Source organism: Nannospalax galili, unplaced genomic scaffold (assembly GCF_000622305.1).
Source record: "Nannospalax galili isolate Female #2095 unplaced genomic scaffold, S.galili_v1.0 scaffold235, whole genome shotgun sequence".
Taxonomy (NCBI): domain Eukaryota; kingdom Metazoa; phylum Chordata; class Mammalia; order Rodentia; family Spalacidae; genus Nannospalax; species Nannospalax galili.
In genome coordinates, this window is record NW_008338118.1 from 5,507,128 (window position 1) to 5,519,703 (window position 12,576).

The 12,576-nt window shown below is 36.3% G+C and overlaps 1 protein-coding gene across 1 annotated transcript in view; it reads left to right on the forward strand.

Moving 5' to 3' along the window:
• Positions 1-12,576, forward strand: part of Itga1 (integrin subunit alpha 1) — a 160,877-nt gene that overhangs the window by 136,182 nt on the left and 12,119 nt on the right. The window contains exons 21-26 of the mRNA XM_008832940.3: positions 2,591-2,667; positions 4,926-5,015; positions 6,382-6,484; positions 9,206-9,319; positions 11,636-11,740; positions 11,884-11,988. Of these exons, the coding sequence (XP_008831162.1) occupies positions 2,591-2,667; positions 4,926-5,015; positions 6,382-6,484; positions 9,206-9,319; positions 11,636-11,740; positions 11,884-11,988 (594 nt within the window). The remainder of the gene's footprint in view (positions 1-2,590; positions 2,668-4,925; positions 5,016-6,381; positions 6,485-9,205; positions 9,320-11,635; positions 11,741-11,883; positions 11,989-12,576) is intronic.

Sequence of the window (12,576 nt, forward strand, 5' to 3'; positions counted from 1 at the left end):
TCAGGCATTTTGATAGCTGTTGGAGTGGTTAGAATCAGTGTCAGTTCCCTCTCAAAGGCTTCTAGACCGGGGGACTAAACAAATTCATCCATCATTTTAGAACAATAGTTGGTTGTCTTCCTTAGCTACAGGTAGGGACTACAGTATTGCAGACCAAGATTCGAATTCTTACATCTAAGCAGCACTTTCTGATTAGGAACAAAATCATCAATGAGAAATAATTGTCTAAAGAACTTTTTCTATAGACTTAAGCCTAATGTCTGGGAAGTGTAATACCTTGAACTCAAAGAAATATACTGATGACTTTACTCTTTGGTTACACTTTCCTTTTGGGTGTTTAAAACCATACAGTTGACCCAAATAAATCAATTTATTTTTACACTTAAGGTCCTTTGAGGCTCTGTTCCTCAGGGGTCTCATGGGCTTGGGAGGAGCCCCTGGCTCCTTTCTTTTACCAGTTCCCCCTATGTAACAATAAGTCTATCTTGTGGGGTCTCCATGTCCTTCCTGAACAAGAGGAAAGGTGACTCACTGCAGTTACAGGACATTTTGAGAGATGTTCCACAATCCCCTGGAACTTAGTCTACCTCAGAGGGCAAGGGGCAAAAACTGTCCTTTAAGGCCCTCTGACCAGATTACCATAGGCCTCAAAGTATGGCTGTTAAACATCCAATAAGTTTAGTTACACCAGTCTGGTACTTTTAACTACTATGTGCTATGTAGATAAAGCTTGGGTAAAAAGCAAATATTTCAGATAAACCTTGATTAGGTATATATTTTGTTCCTTAAACTAGTTGACTAAACTATGACCTTAGAAATTTTAAGATTATGTGAATATGATTTTGTCTCATCCTTTATATATCATAACAAACATACACAGACCTTCATCACTTGCTTAGGCTTTCTCATTTTTTTCTATTTTGAAAAATATCTCCATTCCCATATCCTTTTAACATCTTTTACATTCTCATTTTCTTTTATTTAATAATTATGAGACATAATAGCATTAACAAATAAATTTTCCATCTTTTGAGAGAATTCTTTTCATGGGATGCTAATCAATGCTTATTCCCTTCTAAGGTTCTAGTGTCAAGCCAATGTTTGACTAAAGTTTTCCTGGAGAACCAATGAATTTACTGCATTTACTTACTGAGATAACTGAGGGGTTGCTGAGGTGTATGTATGACCTGAGGGTATGCACACTGGAAAGCCTTTACCCAGCATGGGTCAAGCCTTCTCTTCCTAGCCTTCCCCAGATTGTATACTTTAGTCCTCCCCAATCCAGGAGACCATGTATAATTAGGGCTCTTGGCCCATTTTTGAACTGGACTGTCTTTAGTATTATTAAACTGCAGGAGTTTCTTCAAACAGTCTACATTCAAGTCTCTTATCAGATATGTGATTTGAAATTTTTGTTTTTGTCTAAAATTTTTAAAAAATTTTTATTGAGCTTTTGTACATTTCATACAACAGTTCTTCATCAAATATAGACTCCCTTCCCCATCTGTGCCCCTCCACCGAGCCTCATGTATTCCACCATACATGTTAAATCCTATCTAATCAAGCATTTGTACCCAGATGTTCAATGAAACTTCATCCACTGAAGTCTAGTCAGCCTATCTAGAGATCATAAGTAAGACCTACTCTCCCTCATCCAGTAGTAATCAGTCCCTAAAAGTTCCCAGACTAGGGCCAGCCTGCCACCCATTTCCCTTGTCTGATTGAGTTAGCCATGGGTCCTGTGCTCCAAGCCACCCTTCTACAAGTTCACATGTGCTCTAAGCCACCCTTCCATAAGTTCACATGAACAAGCTTCCAATGGCCTGAAAGCCTCTGCTTCCCTATGTTCATAAGCCAGCCCTGGCTCTTACGATCTTTCCACCCCCTCTTCCTCAATGATCCCTGAACTCTGGATGGGAGACGTTTAATATAGGAGTCTTATCCAGGGACAAACACTCTACAGTCTCTCATTCTTTAAAACTTGGCCAGTCTTGGCCTTCTGTGTGTATCACATTCTGTTTTAAAAAGAAGCTTCATGGGTGAGAGTTAAGGGATGCACTAGTTTTCTCTCTGTGCCCCCACTCCCGTTCTGCTATATTCCATGAGCCTTAGTATAGAAAAACCCAAAATCAAAACAATGTCAGAGCAGTGTCTAGAAAAGGCATGCTTTTCAGTTAAAACATGGTGTCTTCTCTCTGCATCCTAAAGTAGTGAGAGGAGGAGGCAGCCTTCTGATGCCTCCTTTGTAAGAACACTAATCCCATTCATATGGTCGTCGTGACCTGCCAAAAAGTCTCATTTCCTAATATCATAACCGTGGTGATTAAGTTTGGACACATAAGCTTTTAATGGAATCAAGCATTTATACTATAGCAATATGTAAAGTAAATTACATATTTACCTTTAAAAATACATGTGCTTATTGTATCCTCTTGTGTATATTTTCAAATATGATAAGGTTGTACTTCATAAGATGTTTTTAAGTAACTTCATAATTTCAGTTTAGATAATGCACTTACACAAACTAAATATTTTAATCAAAGTTAATTTTTTCTTCATTTGTTAATAAGATATCTATTTAATTTCATAGGTAACTTTCAAAATATTATTCCAGTTTAATACATCATGTCTCATGGATAATGCAATCATTCACTTAAGTGTAACAAGGTTGGTTTATATATGTGTGAATATGTATGTTTGCATGTATGTGTATCAGTTTTTTCATGAAATTAGAATGTTTTACCTTGTAGAGTCACTGGTAGCTTCTTGCAGCTTGCATGAGATCGGCAGAAGCAGACATGCATGAAGCACTGTGCTTCACAAAGCGGTAAAACAAAGCAATTCTTCAATAGAAATAATTCAATCAACTGGGTTAAATTGTTGATGATACCTGCTGTAGACCACATCGTAATTACACAGCACTTATACCTGCCAGACTGCATTGAAAGTTAATAGGATTTGCTAATTTAAAAACTTTTAATAGCTGCCCATCAAGGTCAACTGAATCATTATATGGACTTAAAGTTTAGCAATACCCTTTTATAGTTTGCCACACTTTATTCAAATCATTCAAGGCTTCTGAAAGTTATCATAGAACTCATGCAATAAAAGTTGCAAAAGGTTAATAAGGAAGATGAAATAGGGATTAACTTTCTTCTAACTGTAATTTTCTACTGGAACTTGTCCAATGAGATCAAGTTATAGCTTTTGTTGGTTGTTTTATTTCCAATACCTAGAATGACCCCTACAGATAGAAATCATTAAATAGATGGAGAATAAATTGACAAAAAAAATGAATGGATGAGTTAATTCAGCATATTCCATTCAGTTTAAGGCAGCAACTATTTATTTGATATCTACTGTGTAAAGTATATTGAATTAGTCACTGTATAGCTTGTAAAAATTACTAAGTGCATGAACCTTCTCATGGGGTGAATACTACAGGGGGGAGTAGAGACTAATATAAAAAGTATTATTACACGGTAGTAAAGACAACCCAATATATAAAATAAACCATGTATGAGAGCATTAGTGATTGGAGGATGACATTGTATCTACTTGTCAATAAGAACATAAGCAAGCAATATCAAGAAAATTTAATTGAGAAAGAACTTTAAAAATGGACAGTGTGGCACATAGAGCCTTGTGATTAGGAGCAAATAGAACATTTTCAGGCAAAATACAGAGCGTCAGCAAAACCTCAGAGGTAGACCAGTTAACCTGCTGGAGGAATGCTGGGCTACCAATTTTTACTGAACTATAAAGAATACATGGAGTACAGACTGGTAATAAACATGAAGTATGCACCCTGCTGTATCATGTAGATACTGAATGGCAACATGAACTATTTTCTTAGTAGAACAGGCCTTCAGGAGTCAGAAAGCTTTTGAGGACTGAAGCTATGTACAGAGCTGCTTTTTTAGGAAGAATAATTTGTCTGCACTGAGAGAAGATAAGACAGAGGGGTCAGAACATTCATACTAAGAGCTCTATCACTTTTATTCTCATAACTCAAGGTGACATGTTGCCTCCTTCACTGCACTGTTGTTTATTCCAAGCCTGTGTATGTGCTGGGGAACAAGCAAAGCCATTAAAGGCACCCAACGTCTGTCCTGTGAAACAGTTTGCCAGATATTTAGTCAGTTTGTGGAGAATTATGTAGAGTAGTAATTATTAAATCCAACACATATAAAGTATTTCTTATATTCTAGGAACAATATTGAGTGATTTATGCTAATTGTTCATTTAATTATCAGTAATCATTTAATGATAAAATAACTGTTTTATATATGAAAAATCAAGACAGAAATTAAATAAGTTGATTTACTTATGTGTTATATGATGCATATATGTGTTCAAATATAATTAAATTACATATATTGTGAAAATTATAACGAAAACCAAGGCAATAGATACATTTTGAAATAACATGGATTCTGTTTACTCAGTCTGAAAGATTGTTAAGGGAAAAATAAAAATATTTTAGATTTACCCTTAGCTGAGTAAGCCTAGTTGGGTATCTGTATAAGGTCCTCACATACATGATAAATTTGACCTAAGGTGATCAGTGTTTTGTTCAAAACACAAATCATTATGCCACAACTCATACCTATTATATCCACAGAAATCCAGGAATCTGGGTATTTTAATAATGAAATCTGGGAATTCTTACTATCTCACAGAATTTTAGGAAATATGGGGCTAAATATGTGTGATTGTCAACTCTAGCTATACATCAGTATCAACTTAGGAATTTTAACAATCCCCATCTCTAGTTTCTTTCCTTACCTGGTTAAAATATATGAAACAAAATTTCTCTATTTTGTATTCTTATTAATTTGTCAATATAATCTTCTCTTTTGAATGCTTAAAGATGCTGTTAAATAGTCAATTTTAATGATTAGTCTGAATGTGCTGTTTTCCAGTGACAGTGAAGAGCCGCCTGAATCTCTTTTTGATAATGAAGTAAATATTTCTATCCCAATAAAATATGAAGTTGGACTACAGTTTTACAGGTAGGAGGAAGACAGCTTCATTCATTGATACCTTTCTGATAGCTGAACGGTTCTCCAACTGTGGTCCCTGGCCAAGACAGAGACTCACCATTGCCTGGGAACTTAGAGGGTCCCATTCTCCAACCTTCCCCCAGACCTGCTGAGTCCGAAACTCTGGGATGGTGTTCAACATCCATGTTAAATAAGTCTTCTATACAATCCTTATGCACCCTAGCATTTAAAAACCTGTGTTTACTAAATAACAGAATATGACGCTAATGATAGATCTTAACCTCCTAAATGCAAGCCAAAGTCCTTGACAAAATGCAATGTTTTATGATAGGTGTGCAGCATATTTCATCTCTTGGGATGGAATCCAACCATCCATTTTGAGCAAACAGGATTAAACCATTTCTCATTGGTCAGCCATTTATTTCTTCCATTATTCATAAACCATTCTTTCCATTCTGTCCGTCTTATCTATCCAAACACCAATCACATTGGCAAACTTCCATTCTACAATACCCTTGTTACAAATTCTCTTACTTCAGCAGAATTCCAAGCTTTTGCTAAATAAGTATGTGCTATATATACATATACATATACATATATATACATATACGAGAATCAGTGACGAGTTCAGTTTAGTCTAATAATCTTGTCATTTGTTTTTGATGGCACTTTCTCTTTAATAATAAGAAACCAGAAAATGAAGATTACAGGATGCACACGTAGATTTGCTTACACTTTTCAGTCTTTGATGTCTGTTATCTGGTTTGCTGTATCTGCATCTGTCAGCACAAAGACTTTCCAATTTTCCACTTAATTCAAGTCAATTTTTGGCACACATTTATAATTTTTTATGTCTTTTCTCTTGACTGAAGTGCTACTTTAAGCTATGTTACTAGTTCTAATAAGTGTCATCCAAAGACCATGAAATTTGTGTAAAGGCTGAACTTTTCAGTTTAGCAATAAATATAGGATTTTTAGATTGTATAAATATAAACATTTTTAAAAACCTAGTTACAATTCATCACTACAAAAGATATCAAATTTAACTTGATGTTTTTCTCTTAATGTAAGTACTAGTGAATTTATGGAAACTCTTCACTTGTTAATGAATAAAATTTTATTTTAAAAGTTACATATAATTTAGTATTTTAGTCTCAAGTAAGCAACAATGATATTTGAACCATAGTATATAATCCTTACCATCCTCAAATATTTGATTGAGGTTTCTGGGTGGAAGAATAGCCTTCTGATTTGAACTCCTGTGAGTATTTTTGTAGAATTACATGATGTGGAGAAAGAAATGAATGACGTCGAATAAAAGTTAAACTTTTTGTTTTTATCTTTTATTTTTATTTTTCAAATTAATTCTTCTAAGTTCTGCAAGTGAGCACCACATTTCAATTGCAACCAATGAGACTGTACCTGAAGTTATTAATTCCACTGAGGACATCGGAAATGAAATTAATGTCTTCTACATGGTAAGAAATTATCTCTAAGTTAGTATTCTAATGAGGTTATTTATAAGTTTACAAATTAAGGTGTTTTCAAAGAAAAATATGCTAGGATAAGAGGGCCAAGTGCTGGAACACATTTTATGTTTGTTATATTGCTATTGTAGAATATTTTACACAAATTGATAATTATACCATTTCTCAGTCTTTTGCTAACATCAAGTGTAAACTGATAATTATACTTTGAGTCATTTTTAAAAGTCACAGTCTCTAATTTCCTTATAGTAAGACGTACTAACTTAGAAGAACTTCTTAGGGAGAAAATTGACTGTGGCACCAAATAGATACCACCAATGTGAGCAATAGACTTTGTATTCTTTCTAGAATGACTAAAAAAATCATCTTTAAGGGAATCATGATAATTTCAAAAACTGATTATTTCAAACTTCTCATGGGAACATCTTCCTTTATTAAGTGAATAGTGTGCCTTCTGCTGACTGCTTTCTTTCACATGCATTATACTGTCAGTTCCTGATGTTGGCACTACACTCCCTGCCCACTTCAATGATGTTTTCCACTACATTATTTTTCATTTTAAATCCTTCATAGCAAACTTTTCCTAAGCTCTATTGCAGACTGTCATGAGTTTCAACTTAGGTAACACCTACTTAGCAGTTAATATTACTGAGAGAGGAAAAAAAGCACACAATTAAAATGATGGATGTAGACTTTATAAACACACAAAATTGAGGGATTTTTGTGTGTGCGATAAAAATCTAGTGAAATAATACATGCAAATACTAAAGACAAATAAATCCAATAAAATGTTATTATAAATGTTATTAGCATCCAATAAAATGTTATTAAGAGGATTAACTTGTAGGAGACTTTTGTTTTCTGCTTATTTTCAGTATTTTCTAGTGTTTTTATAAGGAATGCTTCTTAATAAGAAAAAAGGTAATATCAGAATATGTGGTTGTTGACTGAATATCAGAAACAGATGAGAGGCTATGCCAGGCAAGCCTAGGACGTATTACCATAAGATGGTGGAGGACCAAATTTACATTTAAGAGGCCAGGCACAGTTGGTCAGGAATTTCCATAGTTCCGGGATTAATGGACTTAATTTTCAGCAGCCATTGGGGAACTACTGCAGATCTGAGATGCTCTGGAAACAGGATCCTTCCCTAGACAAGCAGTAGGTTTCCTGGCATCTGTCTGTAAAGTTCAAAGAGCTCCTACACAGCTAAGTAAATTGCCCACAGAGGCCACTGAAAGGCATAGGGCCTGCAGATCATGTTTGTATGGTAGCTGGGAGGGCCTCTACACCTAGTGTTCCCAATTCTGCTGCTTCCTCTAAGAGGCAAAGGGTTTCTGGACAGTGAGTCTCCTTCTGGGCCTCATGCTGCCCACCATTCCCTGTAGGCGCCACTCATCAGTCATGCCATACTGGGACACTAAGTGGAGATTCTGGATTAAAGGATCAAGATAAACAGAGACTGAGATGGAAGTCAATCTGCTTATCAGGCTGGATTACCAACAGCCAGTGAGAGAGCAGCCCTGGCTTGGGATAGAATAGCGAAAGGAAACGGATGGGTGCTTGGTTTCCCCGAACACTGGTGTTAGGTCCCATCTAGCTGAAACTAGAGGAGTCACAGCTTTGGGTATTTTGACAAACTAGGTTAAAGCAACAAAAAAACTTCTAAATTGTTTTGTGTGGATCAGGTAAATAATTTCTGCCCCTTAAACCCCTGGATGAAGGCTGGAGAGATGGATCAGTGAATTACAGCACTTGCTCTGTGAGCATGAGGGCCTGAGTTTGAATCCCCAGCTCCTATGTAAAACAGTTGAGCATGGCTGCTTGTGCCTTTTACAACACAGCACTGGAGCAGAGATGGATGCTGAGAGCTTGCTGTCAGTCAGCCTAGCCAAATGGTGAATGTCTACTGCAGTGAGAGACCATGTCTCAACACACACACACACACACACACACACACACACACACACACAGGATATTAGAAAGGATGGTGTACATAGCAAGAGCAGAATAATAGAGATACTTTTCAATTCTAATTTTCTACTGATCCCATTATTATTAATATTAGTAGCATTATTAATCCCAGTATCATCCTGGAGTGAAGGATGAAGAAACAGTATAATTATAGCTACTTCATATGACCATTGATAAGCATCCATACTTTCTTGCTGGCTTAATCTTAATCCAATTCCCATATAGCATCATTAATCATATTCATCTGGATGATTACAAATTTTATATAATTTAATCCATCAAAGTCCTGGGGCTTGGGGAGAGGGCTCAGTGGTTAAAGCACTTGCCAAGCAAGAGGATTGAAGTTCAGTTAACTCCACAGTATAACTGCTGTGTGGCGTAGAGGCTCACTCTTAACCTCAGCTCAGAAGGCAGAAACGGGATCTTCAACGCATGCTGGCTAGCAAGACTAGCCTTATTGATAAGTTCTGGGTTTAACTGAGAGACGCCACCTCTAATAATAAGGTGATATAGCTGTCAAGGAAGAATCTAGGTATCAACTTCAGGCTTCCATAGGCACAGTGCAGATCCACATGTACACCCACACACATGTGAACATGCCTACATAAATGCACACACACACACACACACACACACACACTTGAAAAGAAAAAAAAATTGACCAAAAGCCTACTTAAGATAGAAAGGATGCTACTGAAAGAGCAAGAAATTGTTATATGTCTATTTTTTTCCCTGTAGATTAGAAAAAGGGGACATTTCCCAATGCCAGAACTTCAGCTGTCAATTTCATTCCCCAATTTGACATCAGATGGTTATCCTGTGCTGTACCCAATTGGATGGTCATCTTCTGATGTAAGTCAAGTGTGCTTTACCATCGTGTCATTACTGTTACCTTCACTTTAAAATTTTCACAGTATATTCACTTATTTATTTGGTATGTATGGGGGGAGGGTGTTACAATGCATGTGTGGAAGTCAGAGGACAACTTGCAGTAGTCTGTTCTCTCCTTACACCATGTGGGTCCTGGGAATAGGACTTGGGTCATCAGGCTTGGCAACAAGCCCTGCTTATCCCCTGTGCCATTTCTCTAGCCTAGTTTTTAGCCCTTCTTTACCTGCCATTTAAGCCTTTTGTTTGTGTGCCACTTGTGATAGGGTCCTACTAAAGTAACATGGAGAGGCTGGAGAGATGGCTCAGCAATTAAGAACACTGGCTGTTCTTGCAGAAGATCTGGGTTCAAATCCCAACACCCACATGGAGGCTAACAACTGTCTGTAATTCCTGTTCCAGGGGATCCGACGGCCTCTTCTATCCTCTGCGGGCATTGCATGACACGGGTGCACTTGCCTACATGCAGGCAATACATGCATATACATAAAATAATAAATGATAAATAACATGTTTAAAAAATAAATTAAAATTTTTAAAATTTTAAAAAAGAAAATGAATGGTAATGTTCATTGGTTATATAGGATTGTGAGTTTGATCTCTAGGGCACCTGTAGCATATTATCAATGATGAGTGATTAAAAAGGGTAGTTGATGGGTCCAGGCATGGTGGTGCATGCCTTTAATCCCAGCACTTGTGAGGCAGAGGCAGGCAGATCTCTGTGAGTTTGAGGCCAGCCTGGTCTACATAGCGAGTTCCAGGTCAGCTGGGGCTACAGGGAGACCCTGTCTCAAAAAGACCAAAAAAAAAAAAAAAAGCAGTTGATTCTTTAATGGTTCTGAGGCCAGAATCAAGGCATTGATGCTAGAGATTCCTTCTGCCCCATGCTTTCTCACCCAGCCTCTGGTGCTTACTGGCATCTCCACATATCCCTTGTCTCATTCTCTGCCTCTGTCTTCACATGGCCTTCTTCCTGTGTTTCTTGTGTGGTTCTGTCTCAGTGTGTTTATGTATGCTCACCACTGGGTTTAAGGCCATCCTGAAATCCAAGCTGTCTTTGTTTGTAAAGCCTTAATTTAATTTTACTCCATTTCCAAATAAGGTCACATTTACAGGTTAAAGTTGTTAGCAGTTGCCATATCTTTTTGGAATCACTATTCAAGCCAATAGATCTTAGCTAATTAATAATTGATATGTACCTGAAATGTTTGTTACACTTGCTTCTCAATTTATCCTAAATATTCATAATTGTACATAAAATAACAGAATGCTGCTAACACAACACAAATAGTGACAATATCGTGGCCCCTTTGTATTTGTGACTCTAAATAGACAATATGGCATTTAATTATTATGGTTTAGTGTTTAAAACACAGAAAACCTCAATAAGGATTAAATTAGTACATGCATGATATCAGGATTTGACAATATGCCTTTCTTTCATGCAGTTCTTTAAATATTTTGTTTATTATTTTTAATTTATGTGTATGACTATATTGCTTGCATGTATGTAAGTGCACCCATGTTGTGTAAAGCCCTTTGAAGTCAGAAGAGGACACTGGATACCCTGAAACTAGAATTACCAATAGTTGTTATCCACTATGTGGGTGCTGGGAATCATCCAGGTCCTCTGCAAGAGCAGCCAGTGCTCTTAACTGCTGAGCCATCTCTCCAGCTCCTCACACAGTTTATAAAAATTAAAGTATTCTCAGAAATTTAAAAACAGCAACAGTAGTATTTGTCTTATAATCACTTAAATGTTTTACTAGGGACAAGGTTAAAAACAAGTGTCTGGAATTCCCCTCTAGTCCACGAAAACGGCCATCAAATTGAGGAACAGATGATCTTTCTTTTTCCTCAGTAGAACTTAAACATGTATGGATGTGTGTGTGTGTGTGTGTGTGTGTGTGTGTGTGTGTGTTAGCTAATTAAGAACTGTATATATATATGGACTTTATATATCTATATTATATATGTAATGGAACTTTATAAGCCAACCTTTAAAAAATGTTATTATGCTACTCATGAAATAGTGAGTTCTTTTAGCATCCTTTCTCCTCCATTATGGTAACAGCAATTATTATTGTTATTATTATTGAAATCTAGGGGTAGGAGTACCTGGATGATTCTTTATAGCCTCTTCCATCCTGCACACTTATAAATGGATCTTTAATATATGCCAATACCCATCATTCATAGATTTTTCATGTATTGCATGAATTAACCATTTTCCCTTTGACTTTTGGCATTGTCTGATAAGGAAATATTTTCCTTTCTTAGAATGCAAATTGCAGACCCCAGAGTCTTGAAGATCCTTTTGGTATCAACTCTGGGAAGAAAATTACAATATCAAAATCTGAAGACCTCAAACGAGGCACAATTCAGGTGAGTTAAATCCTATTTTTACCTTATGCTTTCCAAGTGGAATAAATCCAATATCAACTTAGAATTATCATCTGAAGTATTCTGCTATGGCACCTTTGGTCAGATGGCAGGAATACTAACATATACCTCTGACATTCAAACAGGATTGCAGTACCTGTAAATTTGCTACCATCACATGTAATCTCATTCCTTCTGACGTGAGCCAAGTTAATGTCTCACTCATCTTGTGGAAACCAACTTTTATAAAAGTAAGTGGTTGCTTTGTTATATGCAGTTATTGAGTCAAATCAACATGTTTGTTCAATATCTAGTATGTGTGTGCAAATCACAGTGCTATCATGGAAACAAGATAAAATGGATGTCTCTGAGAATATGATCTAAGACCCAGCTCTACCTAACCACCTGTGTAGGTCTCATCTTCCCAGTCTGTTAATAATTAAGCTATATCCAAAGTTCTCTGTGTTCTCAGTCTCTCTCATCCTTAATCTTTGAATCATAAGAAAGAAATATCTCTCCAGTACTGAAGTTTATGCTTCTCTTCATAGTTTGGAACCCAGTTAAGGGTCAAAGAATTACAGAGTGACAGTCCTTAATGACAAAGGAGAGAGCTAGAATATGTTACATTCTTGTGATTTTTCAGACTTTCATTCTATGCAAGTATGTTTTGAAGAACACTTCTTAATACTCAACAAAGTCACATCAGTCTCAGTGTAACCTGCTTTAAAATGCAGTTTATTCTATTTTGCATTACCTGTTTCTCTCTTAAGAAATATTTCGTTGGTCATATGAAATTGCAACTTTTAGGTTTGATCATATTGAGATAATATTTTTGTCAC